The sequence below is a fragment of the Hyperoodon ampullatus genome (genome assembly GCF_949752795.1).
Source record: "Hyperoodon ampullatus genome assembly, chromosome: 2".
NCBI lineage: Eukaryota > Metazoa > Chordata > Mammalia > Artiodactyla > Ziphiidae > Hyperoodon > Hyperoodon ampullatus.
In genome coordinates, this window is record NC_136915.1 from 182,792,380 (window position 1) to 182,809,968 (window position 17,589).

General features: G+C 35.6%; 1 protein-coding gene across 3 annotated transcripts in view; it reads left to right on the plus strand.

Annotated features, from left to right (window-relative positions):
- The window catches only part of GPATCH2 (G-patch domain containing 2), a gene marked incomplete at both ends in the record, with an annotated part of 164,426 nt that overhangs the window by 96,899 nt on the left and 49,938 nt on the right, over positions 1-17,589 (plus strand). For all 3 annotated transcript variants that reach the window (XM_079696876.1, XM_079696877.1, XM_079696878.1), the window contains one exon: positions 2,994-3,061. In XM_079696876.1, the coding sequence (XP_079553002.1) occupies positions 2,994-3,061 (68 nt within the window). The remainder of the gene's footprint in view (positions 1-2,993; positions 3,062-17,589) is intronic.

Below are 17,589 nucleotides of genomic sequence, written 5' to 3' on the forward strand. Positions count from 1 at the left end.
CAATCTAGTAAGGCCAGAAGTTGACATAAACGCTATGCTATCCAGAGACCATTCATTCCTATCTAACTTTGAGTTTATTTTTTAATTTAACAATTTGCATAATAAACATAGATACTGAAAAGAAATATGCCTACTTTATTTAGGATTGTAGTCACTATTGACGTAGTAATATTTAACAAATGAATCATAAAAATTCAGGGCATATAGTGTGGTGTTTAAGATTCTTATCAGTAAATATTGGCTAATTATATAAAAGATTGTTTCCAGAGTTTTAACAAATAACAAGAATTGGATTGTGGAGATACTATTTCTCATGAAGAACAGAATACCTGTTTCCTATCTGACCTTTTGAAATAAAATCTACTTTTCCTAACAAATAAGTTTTACAACATGAATATCTTATGGGATATTTAAAGAGTTATGATTTTTTTTAATTTGTGATTTCTTTCTAAGACATTTCTGTAATACCTGGAAGGCATATTTTTTGGAGAATAAAATAATCACCATACTTAATCATTTACTAGAAATTAATACTTTGACCTTATGTTTTAAGTTGCTTTATTTTATTTTTAGAAAGATTAACCCTGAATTATAAATTTTTAGGAAGAATTCTGTAAGAATGTTTCTTGACATTTTATAATTCTTTGAAGTATCTACTAATAATCAATCATATTAAATACATGTTTTCAAGTTTAAAAAACACTGAAACTCCAGTATAGCCCTGATTTCCATAAGCTGAATTCTATACTAAGATCTTACCCTCAGATTTTTGGTAAGTATGTCTAGTCACTAAAGTAGCAAAACATTCCTGTTGTTAGAATAGTTTACTCCTGAGGCAGGCCAGTGTCATTGACCCTAAGAAGATCATCATGGATGGATCTCAGTGTTTCTTTATTTCATTAAAAAAATTCTAAATTATGCCTCTTTACATATCTTTAAAAGTAAAACCAAAATTGACTGGAAATAACAGTCAAGGATATTCACCTCTTTTTTTTAAAAAAAAGGGCCATGTACTAGGTAAATATGTAGTCATTTAAATATCTACATTTGATATTGTAAATCTTTTGTGAGTGATTTACAGCAATTGAATTGAGCTCATAGTTTCTATGTATGATTTCTGAGAAATACATAGTATGATTATTTCTGACTAGATTGAAAGCTTACATTTGTATTGTGGTATAAATTAGTTATAAATTCTGTTTTGTTGTATTCAGTTGCATTGTTTTCATCAGGCAATTTATCACATGGGTATATGTGAAATTTCTTCATTTATTAAATTTCAGATAACGTATTTCAAGCCAGAGCAAGACTTAAACATTTTTCCATAAGTATAGCTGCAGGTAAACAAGCAATTTTAGCCCTGAAAATAGCTTCTGCTTCTGTCAACACTTTGTTTATTCTTTCTCTGAGATAAAAAGTTCAGTTTTCTGATATTTGTACCAAGATAAAGTCAGTAAACAAGATTAATATAGTGTGGAAAAGGTTGTCAGCAGCCCTGGCAAAGGAAATAAGTTGCCTGTACATAGAACATACTGTAAACTGAATAAAAGTGTCAGGTCCACCATGAGATAATGTGATCATGAACCTCTAACAAAGCATGACATAGGCGCAGTCGGCTTTTCTCATAGCCACTGTGTAGAAAATGGATTACTATATTCCAGAGTTACCCACCGGAATAGCATGAAAACCTCATTTTGAGATGAATGCAGGATGTAGTCCTGGAGTTGAGCCACATGTTTACCTGTGGTGCTCAAACCATCGGGTTATTAATGTCATCATCTGTGCACATTTGCAATATTTGCATTTCTTAGAGTTTCAGTGTGTGCTGGCATCCACGTTACCCAATTGATACAAGACAAAATAACATTTTTGAAAATGTTCGTTTCTTCTGAGGGGCATTTGTTGCCTCATCATGCCTTTTTGGATTCTACGTTAAGTGGCACTTCTATAATTACAGAGGGATTATTTTTTTTAATGCAGCGGAGCATAATGTAAAGCCTTTTGCTGTCAGTTTATGTCTCATCAGTTGTGATGGTGGATTCATGCTGTGTTTATGTTCCCGTTGAGAACCCTCTATAGGATAGGAAAGTTGTGACATTTTCTTTAAAAATGGGAATAGCTTGCAATATCAAAAAAGTTGAACCTTGAATTCTTTCTCAGCTTTTTAATTTGATTTAGAAATAAAGGAATAAATTTTTTTCTCTTAACTGAAATTACATTTTGTTCTATGTAAATACACAAATAATTCCTAACTTTATGGGAAAACTATGAAAAGGACTACTCAATACTTCCTTGACTTAAGTCTTTGTATGCATTTGTTTTGAAGTACAGTTGATTTACAATGTTGTGTTAGTTTCAGGTATACAGCAAAGTGATTCAGTTAAACATATATATATATGTATATATTCTTTTTCAGATTCTTTTTCATTCTAGGTTATTACAAGATAATGAATATAGTTCCCTGTGCTATACAGCAGGTCCTTGTTGCTTATCTATTTTATATATAGTAGTGAGTATAGTTTAATCCCAAACTCCTAATTTGTATGCATTTAAAATGTGTGCATTATAATACATGTTATTTACATTTAGGAGTTAACTACAAACATGTTGGTCCTAGGAAATATCATCTTCTCAACACTAATCTAATTAAGTAAACCTGTTTTTATATACAGTTAAATATATTTGCAGTTGTACAGTATTTGGAAATGAGAGTCAGTGGTCTAGTTCTTAAGAAAGATTTTTTTTTCTGTTATGAAGGTACTTTTTAAGTAGTCTTAAAATTCTAGCCGAGGAACTATGCTAGACTAAAACAAATAGCACATTGTTACCAGGAATTAAGGTATCTTTTGGTCCATGCAGTTGTGTCTTAGATTTTGAGAATCGTTATATTCTCCATTTCAGAGTGGATGTCCTCAAATGAAAACATCCCTATTATTCACTGCCTTTTTACACACTCAACTGTGACCTGTTTTTGGTTTTAAATCTCCTTTCAGGTGACCACTCCTGGCCCAGTCAGTAACAAGAGAATGGTTCACTTTTCCCCAGATTCTCATCACCATGAGTGAGTATGCATGGTATTTGTATAATCTTGTTGGGCTATTCTGTATCTTTCTTTTGGGAAATTGGTAGCTATTGCTAGTAAAGGTGGTTCAATTTAAATCTGTCTTATAAAAGAGTAAACATCATATACCAAGGACAGTAGTCCAAGAACAATTTAAATGAAACCCATGACAGAAATTTAAAGAAAAGTTTTTAAGTAATCATTCTTTTATTTTACTTGCAATAGAATTTGAAATTCACGTGTTACTGAAAGTCATATATAAGATTATCTCAAAGCGTTTAAATTTTCATTACATTAAGTAGCATCAGGCTCTCCTTCGACTCATCCATCCTCACTTCCTTCCTTCTACAATCCTTTCTAAGGTACGGAAATGAAGAGTGAGTCTTTTCCTCATTAATTCTCTACCCTCTGCTCCTGTCCAGCATGAGCTGTGATGGGACCAGAAAGTATTTGCATTTAGCAACAAAAGGAAGAGACTAATTTACTAGATAACTCCAAAAAAGTAAAGCTGTGGCTTGGTGAGTTATGGGGTGAATTTCTAGGTGCTAATTCTATTTCTAAATACATCTTTGTTGGAAAACCTGAAATAAGTTGTGTATTTTGGCTCAATACCATGTGTCCCCTATGAAGCTGGTCGAACTTGAGAAAGACCATTAAAGCATGGAACGATATGAATTAATTATTGAATGAATTTTTTCTGGAAAACAATTACATTAGGACCCATTAGGTCCTATTTTTTAAATCTACTTTTTATCAAATATAAAGCAGAAATTATTGTTCAGATGTAGCTTAATTTATAAATATTAATATGAGTATAATTTATATGATATAAAATATTATCTAGATTATTTTTATATATTTACTTTTATAGCTTATGATATCACAATCTTCCCTCTTAATAGCTTATCTTACTCATTGTTTCATTATCCCATAAAAGACCGTCTCCCTTTTTCCCTCAAACAGAAAAAAAAAAAAATGGATAAAGCATTTTTTATCTCATAAGGACCACCAGAAGATTTGTATGTTTTCATCTCGATTTTCTGTTCTGATAGAAAACAAATATCAAGAAAGTAGATTTAGAGCTATATTTAAGCCAAAACTCGCATTTGGTAAAGATTGTAAATGCTCTGAGGGCAAACAATATCACCATCGTAATCCAGTGCCAGTTGTTGAGTGAATGAAGACATAAAAGTTTGTATTTAAAATAGGACAAATGCAAGAATGTCAGTTGAGTATTGCTTCTGAAATTAGCCGGTATGACCCTCTTTGTAATATCCCAACAACCCTTCCACACCCATCTCCCCATAAATAAGAGTTTCTGGGTGGGGATGGAACTTGGATGCCACCATTCTTAGAGTTTCCCAAGTCATCCCAATGTGTTTGATTACAATTCTCTCAACACTCGGGACTAAAACGGTCATTTTACTACCTCGCGCCCTACATGTTACTAGTCCACTTTTTTTAGTATCTCATTCTGACCTCTTTTCCACATCCTTCTCCATTATTTTAATTACAGCTCTGTTATCTTTTATATGGATCTTTCTGTCTCTGCTCTCTCACTATTTCAGTACATACTTCTTACTTCTACTATTCAAGTTCAATTCTGATCCTTTTATTTTCCTATTAAAACTTCCAGTATTGATTGCCTCTTGACAGCAGACAAACCTTAGCATATCATTAAACACCTTCCACAATCTGCCTCCAGTTACGTTTCCACTTTGTTATCCATTATCTCTTCTTCCTAACACCAGTGGTCCAGCTGTCTACCTCTGTGCCCTGAATAGAACCTCTGCTGCACTGGCCCCTTTAGCCAGTGACTTTGTTCATTCATCTCCTCCTATCCATATCTGTCAAAACCCTATTTATTATTCAAGACTGATTGGAAAGTCATCCATTATATTTTTCAGGATGTACTAGGTGCAAGTAACAGAGTATGAAACTAATGCTAGCTCAGACCAAAAGGTTTGGTTTTTCTTTTCTTACACGAGAAGTTAGAAGGAAGGTGGCTCTAGGGCTTGCTACTAAGCTTAAGGATATTATCAAGGGCCAGACTGTTTCTCTTTTTCTGCTTCATCACCTGTATTCGTGTCCTAGAGCTACAGTAACAAAGTATCACAAACTGGGTGACTTAAACAACAAATGTATTGTCTCATAGGTCTTCTTTTTCCATACTTTTTCTTTTATTTCATTGCAGAATAAAATTCCTCTTGCATTCTTGCACTCTCCCTTTAATTTTCTATATTCTTAAAATACTTTTTATTGAAGTACAGGTAGCATACAATATTATATTAGTTTCATTTATTGAAGAAGCTGTCTTTTCCCCATTGTATGTTTTTGCTTCCTTTGTCGTAGCTTAATCACCCGTAAAGTGTGGGTTTGTTTCTGGGCTCTCTATTCTGTTCCCTTGGTCTGTGTATCTTTTTTTGTGCCAGTACTGTACTGTTTTGATTACTATAGCTTTGTAGTATAGTTTGACATCAGGGAGCATGACACCTCCAAGCTTTGCTCCTCTTCCTTAAGAGTGCTTTGGCTGTCTCACATTTCTGAAGCCTGGAAGTCCAAGATCAGGGTATCAGCAGGGTTGGTTCCTTCCGAGGACCCTGAGGGAGAATCTATTCTTTGCCCCCCTCCTCACTTGTGGTTTGCTGGCAATCTTTGCTGTTCCTTGACTTCTGCTGCATCACCCCGGGCTCTGCCTTCATCTTCCCATTGCCTTTGCCCTGTGTCTGTATCTGTATCCAATTTTCTGCTTTTTATAATGACACAGATACAGATATATAATAACATTTTATAAGGTCAAATTGAATTAGGGCCCACCCTAGTGACCTCATTTTAACTTGATTACCTCTGTAAAGACCCTATTTCAAAATAAGGTCACATTTTACAGTACTAGGGGTTAGGACTCCAACATATCTTTGGGTGGGGGGGGACACATTTCAACACATAGCATCTTCCTGGTCTTTTTTTCTTATATGTCTTCAGATTTACTGCCTCAAAGTCTCAAGATGGCACCTATGGTTCCACATATCATGTCTGCATTCAAGGCAGGAAGACGAGGGAAGGACAGTACAAGCAGCTTTCCTCAAGAAACAAAATTATTTTCAAAAATAACTCACCCACCTTCCCTTAGTTCTCATTGACCAGAACTGGGTTACTTGGTCACCCATAGTTGCAAGCGAGTTTAGGAATGTAGGTGTCTAACAAAGGTTTAGATCAGTCATGATAGGTTACTTGAGTCTGGCACATAGTGGCCCCTAACAAAATAAGGATAAGAAGAGGATACTATCCATTGAGTAGCTGCTAACAAAATTTGTCGTACTCAGCTCACTGACTTCTCAACATTCATACACACTCTTCACTCCATACATACATACTGTGTGAAATACCTTTCCTGCCTTTCCCAAAGAAGACCACTTCAAAGTCTCATCCAGTTACATCATCTGTCTCAAAATCTCATCTGGGACCTCTGAGTGACATGAAGCTTTAATCAGATCTGGCTATGGCTCCTTGTAGTATGTTGTATGTAGCATAAATTAAAGGTGACTGCATATAAAACATAGAATTCTGGAGAATGCAGGCTATTTCAACAAAAGCTCCTATTCAGTAAAGGTAGCACTTAATATACATCCAATTTGGCAAGCAGTCCTTTTCTGCTTTCTTGGAGGACCTTTCTTGTTATTTATATGTAAGATCACAGCTGATATGTTCATTACCTCAGATGCCCTTCCAGGGTGCTGCACAGTTTTTGCAACTCATTTCTTTTTTTTTTTTTCCCTTCAGCTTTATTGAGATATAATTGACAAATAAAAACTTGTAGAATATTTAAAGTGTGAAACATGATAATTTTATGTATATTTATATACATACACATACACACATTGTAAAAGGATTCCCACCATCGAATTAACACATTCATCAGCTCACATATTTACTTTTTTTTTTTTTTTTTTTGGTGAGAATATTTAAGATCTACTCTCTTAACTTTCAAGCATACAGTACAATATTGTTAATTACAGTTGTCATTAATGTGCATTAGATCCTCAGGCTTTATTCGTCTTATAACTGAAAGTTTGTGCCCTTTTATCAGCCTCTCCCTAGCTCCTCCACCCGACTCCCCACCTCAGCCCCTGTCAACCACAATTCTACTCTGTTTCTAGAAGTTCAACCTTTTTTTTTTTTTTTAAGATTCCACATATAAACGATATCAGCACTATTTATCTTTTTCTGTCTGGCTTATTTCACCTAGCATAATGCCCTCCAGGTTCATCCATGTTGTCACAAATGGCAAGATTTCCTTCCTTTTAAGGCTGAATAATACTCCATTGTGTGTGTGTATATTAATTGACCATATATGCATGGGTTTATTTCTGGGCTCTCTATTTTGTTCCATTGATCTATGTGTCTGTTTTTAACCAATGCCATACTTTTTTGATTTCTATAATATAATATATATATATTTAGTGTGTATTTTTTGAAGATAGTTTGAAATCAGGAAGTGTGATAGCTCCAGGTTTGCTCTTCTTTATCAAGGTTGCTTTGGCTATTTAGGGTTTTTTATGGCTCCATACAAATTTTAGGGTTTGTTTTCTATTTCTGTGAAAAATGACATTGGAATTTTTATGATTCCCTTCGCTCTGTGGATTGTATGGATATCTGTGCATACTATAGATATTTTAGCAATATTAATTGTTCCTATTCATGAATACAAAATCTCTTTCCATTTATTTGTGTCTTCTTCCATCAGTGTTTTATAGTTTTCGGTGTATAGATGTTTCACCTCTTTAGTGAAATTTATTCCTAAATATTTTATTATTTTTGATGCTATTGTATATGGGATTGTTTCATAACTTCTCTTTGTGATATTTTGTTGTTAGTGTATCCAAACACAACCAACTTATGTATATTGATTTTGTGTCCTAAAGCTTTACTGAACTTGTTCATTTGTTCTAATAGCTTTTTGGTGGAGTCTTAAGGATTTTCTATGTGTACTATCAGGTCATCTGCAAATAGAGACAATTTTACTTCTTCCTTTCCAGTATGGATGTTTTTACTTTCTTTTTCTTGCCTAATTTCTCTGGCTAGGACCTCCAATATCTGTTGAATAGAAGTGGCAAGAGTAGTAGCCATCCTCGTCCTTTTCCTAATCTAAGAGGAAAAGCATTCAGCTTTTTACCATTGACTATGATGTTAGCTGTGGGCTTGTCATATATGGCCTTTACCATGTTGAGGTACATTCATTCCTTCTATTTGTTGAGAGTTTTTATCATGAAAAGATGTTGAATTTTATCATTTGCTTTTTATGCATCTATTAAGATGATCATATGACTTTTATCCTTCATTTGGTTAATTTGATGTATCACATTTATTAATTAGCAGTTGTTGAACTATCCTTGCATCCCTGGAATAAATCCCACTTGATCATTGTGTATGACCCTGTTGAATTTGTTTTGCTAATACTTTGTTGAAGATTTTTCTATGTTCATCGGGAATATTGGCCTGTAATTTTCTTTTCTTGTAGAATCCCTCTCTGGCTTTGGTATCAGGATATAATGCTGGCCTTGTAAAATGAGTTTGAAAGTGTTCCCTCCTCTTTGATTTTTTGGAAGACTTTGAGAAGGATTGATATTAATTTTTCTTTAAATATTTCATGGAATTCACCAGTGAAGTGATCTGGTCCTTGACTTTTTTTTTTTTCTTTTTGGATAGTTTTTGATTACTGGTTCAATCTGCTTCCTAGTAATTGGTCTTCTTAGATTTTCTGTTTCTTCATGATTTCAGTTTTGGTAAATTTTATGTTTCTAGGAACTTATTCATTTCTTCTAGGTTATCTGATTTGTTGGAAAATAATTGATTATAGTAGTTTCTTGTGATCCTTAGTATTTTTATGTGATCAGTTGTAACAGCTGGGAAAGTAGGTAGTTAAGACCCTTCCAGGGGGAATAAAGATGGGTGTTTTGCCTGCTCCCTCTACACTGAGCTTAAGTGTATTGTCATGAGGGGACATTGTTCCTGTGTCTATTTAAAAACTGCTTCTTTGTTTGCTGTAGTCCTGTAAGACTACTGAATGAAAGCTCCACTGGCTGTCAGAGCCAGGAGATCCAGGGCCTGTCCCTCAGGTGGCAGCTGCAAAAGCTGGGGCACCAGACATGTGTACAAGCTAGCAGCCTGGTTTTATTGTTCCAGCAAGCAGGAGTGGGAAGGCGGGGGAAGTGCCCCCAGCCCCCTGGACTCTGAGGAGGATGGCAGCCAGCCCCTAGATGCATCCTCAGTTAGACTCTAGAACCTCAGGCGGCAGCTTGTAAGGTTTGCCATCAAACCTTTGCCTTCCAGGAAAAGACTGGGAGATGGACGTTTTTAGGCAAACATCCTGCTCCCTCTGGGCTGAGCCTTGAGGGATAGCCACAGAGAGTGCTCACGTGCCCATTAAGAACTGCTTCTTTCTTTGCAGTCCTTTGAGTCTCAGAGCTGGGTGCTTCGGGGGCCCTACCCTCAGGTGGGAATCTTAAAATTGCCTTTCTTCCACTTTAGAAAAAAGGATGCCCTCTCAGTTCTGATCTTATCTTGGCACATTTCCCTGTAGTGTAAAATCCTCTTGGGTTCCGAACAGGGGGTCATTCATATTGTACTGATATTGATGTTGACAGATTAAATCAAATGACTAAGTCACAAAGCTTTATGCGATTTAGGTAGTTACTAATTCTTTGTTTTCAGTATCTGGTAGATTATTAAAAATACCACTTAATCTTGAAATCATTGTGTGTGATATTTTCTGGCATAAAACTCTGAAGGAGTTCAATCATCAAGTGTTGGTTCTAACCAAATTCCTTTTATTTCCATTTGTCAATTTGTGTGAACAAGGTTTCTGAGCACTCAAATTGTTAAAAATAACAGTAGAATTGATGCTAATGGTAATATTCATCAATGGATATATGAACTAATTTGGGGGGAAAACTTGTTAATGATAGCTTTCTAATAAAATTTTATTTTTATGTTTAGTATTATCAAAATGTATTTATGTTGGTTTAGTTGAGTACTAATGAAAAGTATTTCAGATCTTAAGTAACTAATGGTTATCAACTAACAATTATTATTAACATTGACTAACTTATAAGCTTTTCAAAATAATTTTTACTCTAGTTTTATAGTCACAGATCCTTAAGGAAATGTTATATGTGTATTTATATACATATGTATATATGTTATATAGATATACACACACATTTTTGTTGCAGAAGACTATAATAGGATAACTAATAAAAGACTTTCAAGTATAAAATTATATTACATTAGGATAAACTTCTGTGAACGAGTGAATTGTAAATTGAAAGGATTCAAGGAGAAAAATAAGCCATGTAAAATTTTCAACTTTTAAAGACGTGCCTGTCCTGGTATCTTTTTGTGTGTGTGTGTGCGGTACGCGGGCCTCTCACTGTTGTGGCCTCTCCCGTTGCGAAGCACAGGCTCCGGACGTGCAGGCTCAGCGGCCGTGGCTCACGGGCCCAGCCGCTCCGCGGCATGTGGGATCTTCCCGGACCAGGGCACGAACCCGTGTCCCCTGCATCGGCAGGCGGACTCCCAACCACTGCGCCACCAGGGAAGCCCCTGGTATCTTTTTTTAATGGATCGATGGCTAATATAAAAGCACAGTGATATTTAGATTCCAGTGTATATAGTCAAAAGAGTGGTGCAGTTTATTTTACTTTGAAATATCAATATATAAAATTAATAGAAAATGAATCCTTTGCAAATATTTAAACTATGATGAAAATTTTAGATGTCTACATAAAAATATGCAAAAGGAGGACATTTTCATAACTGTTTCAGGCAATATGTGCTCAAAAATGGTTGAAGACCACCCTTGTGCAGACTCCGGTCAGGAAAAAATAACAGAATATCCTACAAATAATGCTTTAAACAGAGAGCTGTTTAGTGTACTCACATAACTGGAAGTCTGGAAGTAGATAGTTAGTTGCACAGCTATTGAGGAGACAATAACAGTATCTGCTACAACCTCCTTTAAGGAATCTTTGTTTTTTTCCCCCAAATTTCAACCAGCAATTCTCGATACCTTCTATATTCTCCCTTTGGGTCCTTATTTCTACTTGATTATAGTATTTGTCACGTTATTCTCTAGACTATAGTTATTATATGCATACCTTATTCCTCTAATGAACCATGAATTTGCCAAGGATGGAAGCTTTTTCTTGTTCTTAATTTTCTCATAATATACAATACAATTCACACATCCAAAATCACTGGCTCTGGGGTCAAGGTTATCAAGTTCCACTACTGGCTAGTGATGAGGAGAAGACCCCCCCCTTCCTGATTCTTGCACAACAGTATAGGAAAAGCGTAGATGAACTGTGGTTTTGTGAAATCCTTGCTGCACTTACCTCAGAATGCAGAACTGTAAGAATGGCTAAAATAGTCATTCAATTACTAAATATTTAGAAACTTCTAATTGGATAGTAGGTAACAACTACTACTTTCAGTGAATGATTCCTCTAAGTCAATATTTGTTTTGCTTTGGAAGATCAACTACAAAAAATAATCTGATATAGGAATACTTAAAATAATTTTACTTCATAGAGTTTCAAGAATTTTATTTTTAATAAATAAGGGGAAATATTTTACAGGTTCTAATGCAATAACATTTAGGAATTTTCAGTTCCTAAGGTCGCATGGTTAGTAAAGTTTAGTGTAGGGCAGCTTGGAAAAGTCTAATTGAAGAAACAGAACTGCTGAGCTGAGGGATGGAAAAGGATGGTTTTAGAGTCATTAGAGCAATACCCAGCATGGTGCTCAGTGTGGAAAAACTCACCTCACTGAAAGTTTTCAGCGCGGTATATGAGAAAGCGGAAGTAGGTCACTAAAATGTGAAGAGTTTCTCTAAAGAAGATATTTTACAATAATTTCAATTATAAAATAAAATTACTTTTAGACATTTGGTGACCAGCCAACTTTGCTGAGCACAAGTTAGATTATGGAGTCTTGGTTTTAAAGGTAGACTAACATGTGCTCTGTACAGATATTGAGAAGCCTTATAGAGTGTCATAATTATGAAAATGTGATTATTTTCACTGTACTAATTATTTTATATTCCATCTGATAATTATTTCCTTGGAACATGTACTTCTCTTCTTAAAGTCCAATTGTTAATATATGATAGGTTTCTTTTAATGGGAAATATCATGCAAATAAATGAAATATTCATTAAAATAACCATAGAGAGGTACACAAAATGTGACAAGAACTTCAATCCAACTAAAGCTGAGAAATTAGTATCTAATTTCTGAGTAAAAATAACATGTTAAGTTTTGAAACTCACATTTAATTATTCTGTTGAATTTTTGAAAATACAAATATTAAAATCTGCAAAATAAAATTAATATATGACTACCTAGTTTTAAAAAACGTTGGGGCTTCCCTGGTGGCGCAGTGGTTAAGAATCCGCCTGCCAATGCAGGGGACACGGGTTCTAGCCCTGGTCCGGGAAGATCCCACATGCCGCGGAGCAACTAAGCCCATGCACCACAACTACTGAGCCTGCACTCTAGAGCCCGCGAGCCACAACTACTGAAGCCCGCGCACCTAAAGCCCGTGCTCCACAACAAGAGAAGCCACTGCAGTGAGAAGCCCACACACCGCAATGAAGTGTAGCCCCCGCTCGCTGCAACTAGAGAAAGCCCGCGCGCAGCAACACAGCCAAAAATAAATAAATAAAATAAATAAATTTATAAAAAAATTAAAATATTAAAGGCATCAAATGGGGTTACTTTTTATTCACTCCACTTCCCTTTATGTATTGACCTTAAATGGTCCAGAATTTTTTCCTTTCCAACATTTTTCCAATCATTTATGAGATACTTGTTTTTAAATTGAGCAAATGTGATTTATTAATTGATTTTTACATTGATATTTATATTTTGCATTTATTTCATTTGAAAGTCTAGGAAATTGACCTGAGGAATTGTATGTAGATCAAAACTTATTTTAAATGCACATGGGTAATTACTTATACACCTATGATGAATTCCTTTATAAAGCAAATATTCACCCTTTATTTTATCTTTTGTGTAAATATAAAGTTTGCTTAAAGCAAGATTTGCTCGGATGAAAGGTCATTGGGAATACTTTTACACTTTGAAATTTAGCATCTATTTCTTTATGGTGAAAGTAACTTCAACTTTAGATTGAGATAAATAAAATAGCCTGGATCAATTCCTCTTCTGATTTACTGTGATTCCCTTGGGTAAGTCATTGAGCTTACATATTTCTTAATTTTAATTATAGAGTAAGGATAATAACAGTCCTTTCTTATATATAACATTTTTACAAAGTACTTATGTGAAATACAGAAAGATTGTTAAACTGGGCATAAAACATTTCAAGATGATGTTGATGATGATGCTTTATATTGTAGAGTATATTTTACTTTTCAGAGTATTGTCATATGCACAACTCTCTTCGTTGTTTTTATTAGCTCTCTGAAGCATACATAGATGGTGTTATAACCCCATTTTATAGAGAACTTGACTTTTCTGAAGTCACACACTCTATTCCACTCAACCAAAAGTCAATTAAAGAAACCAATGTATTAAGCATTTATTACATATTTGATAACACATTAAACCTGTTGGGGGATCCTATAGACATTAGCCATGAGTATTGGTGTCTTTACTGATATTTAGGAATAAATAGGTAGTTATTGCAAAAATTCATAGAATAAAAGCTCACATATTACTTTATTCACTGTGTACTATGGGGGAGAAACTTAATACTTATTTTAAACACCCACTATGTGCTGGGTTCTCCGTCTTGTGTAAGCCTCCCCATACTGTAAGAGCAGAGGGATTTATTTTATTTTATAGACGAGGAAGAACCCAAGACTCTCAACGACTTCACCTAGCCAGTAAGTGCCAGAACCTGTGTCCAAACCTAGATCTTTCTGATTCTAAAACCCATGATTTAGCAGCCATGCCAACCTGAACTTCCTGGATTTACACTTGTAGTTTAATGAAATAAATGCCAAGTTTTAGAAGGGCTTCTTGAGATAGTTTTAGAACTGACTTTTTGTTTCATAGAAAAGGTAGTGAATGAGGAATATCTTTACATCCTGGTCATCTGCTCCACAGAATATCCAGAACCCGAAAGAATCTTAAAGACCACATAGCTCAGTGCTCTTATTCTTCTGTTTTCATATAGAATAGCATGGTGGCTTTGGTTAATAAAACTCTGCCCTGAATCTCAAGTCATTCATTTATCCATTCATTCTGAAAATAGTTATGAGGACCTACTGTGTGTTAGACACTAGGTATACAGTAGTGAATAAGATAGACATCATCGCTGTTCTCATGGTACAACCTAATAGAGATAATAGACCTTAATCAGTAAGCACACCCATAAATGTATAATTATATACTGACCCATAAATTATTTATGATTATTATTATTTATAAATGCTCAAGAGACGTTACTGTATATTGTGCTAAGTACCCTAAAGGAGAACTTTAAAAAGAATTTGAAGTAGACATGGAGATGGAGAAGACTTTTTAGGACAACAAGCTTGAGATGAAATCTCTAGGAACTAAGGGATGGCAAGAGGAGCATTTCAAGCAGAGAGAATACCACTTTCTGTAATCAGGGAATTAAACAAAGGTTAAAACAAGTGACAATGTGAGGGAAGAGATGAGAGGAAAGTGATGAGACTGGAGAAATGTGGGCAGGGACCAGATGATGCTGAGCCTTGCAGGATGTATTAGGATTCTTTCTCCTAAGAGTAGTGGAAAGCCACTTAAGACTTCGGTTTGCTTTTGTTTGTGTGTTTTCTTGAGGGTAAGGGTATGAATAACTACAAATTCAGAATTGAACTTTGAACTGATCACTCTAGGCCTGCAGTATGATAAATGGATTAAAGTTAGTAGGTACAAGGAAAGTTGCAACTTTCCAGGTAAAACTTGATAGCTTGGACTCAGGTGGTGCCAGAGATGTTGAGAAGTGAGTGGATTTAAGAGATGCTTATGGACTTGCTGATGGTTTGAATATGAGAGAGAAAGGTGCCCAAGCTGAGTTTTAGTTGTCCATTAGAAGGTTGATGCTGCCACTAGATGAAGATTTGGTTTGTAGCAAAAAGAAGAATATATGAGGTGTTTATATATCCATTAAGAAATATAGTAAGCCCATTACATGTTAACACAGATAGCATATTTTTTGAAAAATGACTACCTTTTCCTCTAAAAAATTAGTGAAAACATGTCATCATTTTAGCAAATCACTTTAATGTCTGGCCTAACAGAAGCTAGATTCTCGTAGCTGCTTCTGCTTTCAATTTGAAGCATATGAAGAAAATCCAGCCTCACACAGATGTGTAGTTGGAAAAGGAAGAAGTATTTTAATAGCCTTTTCAACTCATTGTGGATATTCTTTGATACTGCACTAAACGACAGAGGTTTTTTTTCGGTTTTTTTTTCCTCAAAGGTTAATTATAATCTGAAAACATATCAGTGAGCTTTTTTTCCTCAATGACATTAAAATCTATTGGTCTTGAATTCTGAATGGATCACTTGCACATCATAATTTAGTAAATCATATGTTGATCATTTGGAAGAACTCACATGCATTAATATCACCACAGCAGACTTTAAGTATTTGGAAACTGTCAAGTTCATGGTGGCAGTTACAAGTTTTCTAAAAGTCCAACTGGTTTTTGCTAGAAAGCTTGAAGTTTATCATGAGTCAGAAGTAGTTGTTTCCCGTAACTTTAGAGGCTCAAGTTGTTTCATTTTCAAGAAAATGTCTTCCAAATAGTCAAGTATAGATAACCGTAGTTTATTAGTCATTCTTTCAAGTTAAAAATAGTGCTCCATGGAAACAGTGGCTTTGTTCTGTTTGCATCTCACACAATCTCACAAGTGCTTTTCTTGAGACAACTGTTGTACTTCACTATGCATCTGAAATACTTTATGTGTACTGCCCATTTCACCACGAATAATTTTCTTAAGTATACTCCAGAGTTGAGACTTAATAAAAAATGTTTACTGCTATGTCAAGAATATTTTTAAGTGAAACTGGCTTTTTTGTTTTCCCCCTGCAAGTTCATGGCAGTGAGGAATACAGTGACTACTAGTTCAGTATTCCAGGGATGTCCTCACTCCTGCCCAGGGCTGCATAGAATACACTTTGAAGACAACACTTTGAGAACCACGGGCAGAGATAGAACCAAGAATACCAAAATTCACGTATCATCCTAGGTACTGAAGGTCATGTGGAACTCCCTGTCAGCGTCTTCTACACTGACACATGTGCCTTAGTCTTTTGGCATCCTCAGTTGTAGTTGCTACCAAGATCTAGTTCTTACCTAGCATATGGCTTCTTCTTAATACGCTATCCTCTCACCTTAATTTTTATTCCCATGTCTTGATCCATGAAACCCTATTATAGAATATTGAGTTAGGAGTTTAACAGACATTTCTCCTTCCCCATTCCTCAACACCCTCCCCCCTTTCTGTTATATACTTCTTCATACTTACAAGTCTCTTCAATAAAACAGTTACGGTTCACAAGGAAGATGTTCAGTGTAGAAGATTATATTCCATTTCCAAAGTTAATTTGAATTTTCAGCGATAATCTGTAAACTAGTGGTGTCCGATAGAACTTTTCACAGTAATGGAAATGTTCTGTATCTGCACTGCTGGTGATGGTAGCTGCTAACCATGTAAGTGTCTAGGGCACTTGAAATGTGGCTAATGCAACTGAGGAACTTAATTTTTAATATTCATTTAAATAGCCATAGATGACTAGTAGCTACCATATTAGAGAGCACAAGTTTAGACCATTATGTGTACAGGACACACTAAGTTAATATAAAATTATGCTTCTGAGTCAAAAAATAGAAACTCTATAAAAAATAGAAACTCTAGGGCTTCCCTGGTGGCGCAGTGGTTGAGAGTCCGCCTGCCAATGCAGGGGACACGGGTTCATGCCCCGGTCCGGGAAGATCCCACATGCCGCGGAGCAGCTGGGCCCGTGAGCCATGGCCGCTGAGCCTGCGCGTCCAGAGCCTGTGCTCTGCAACTGGGGAGGCCACAACAGTGAGAGGCCCGCGTACCGCAAAAAAATAAATAATAATATTAGTATCATTCCCTATGATTGTGGGCTTTTACTGGCTTATTTCCCACAATGTCTCTCTCGATTTCCTTGATGTTTACAGTTAGTTTTAAGCAGAATACTGGCCAGATGGCTGGGCACACAGCTAATGATAACTCCTGTTGAAAAGGTATCACCAGATAGACTATTAAAAGTCCAAGTTGCAGCTGGAACAGTATGGGGTGGGCCAGGCAGGGTGAGGCACAGTGCAAGAACGGAACGCTTTAACTGTGCCATGACTTATATATCTCCAGTGTTGTTGTTGAATTTGTTCTCAGCCAGAATCCAGAATCCCATGGAAGGAATGGGATCAAGGTACCTTCAGCTGATACTTTAGAATTCACATCAAGGGCCTTGTGTGATTGTTGCTCGGGACATAGCCA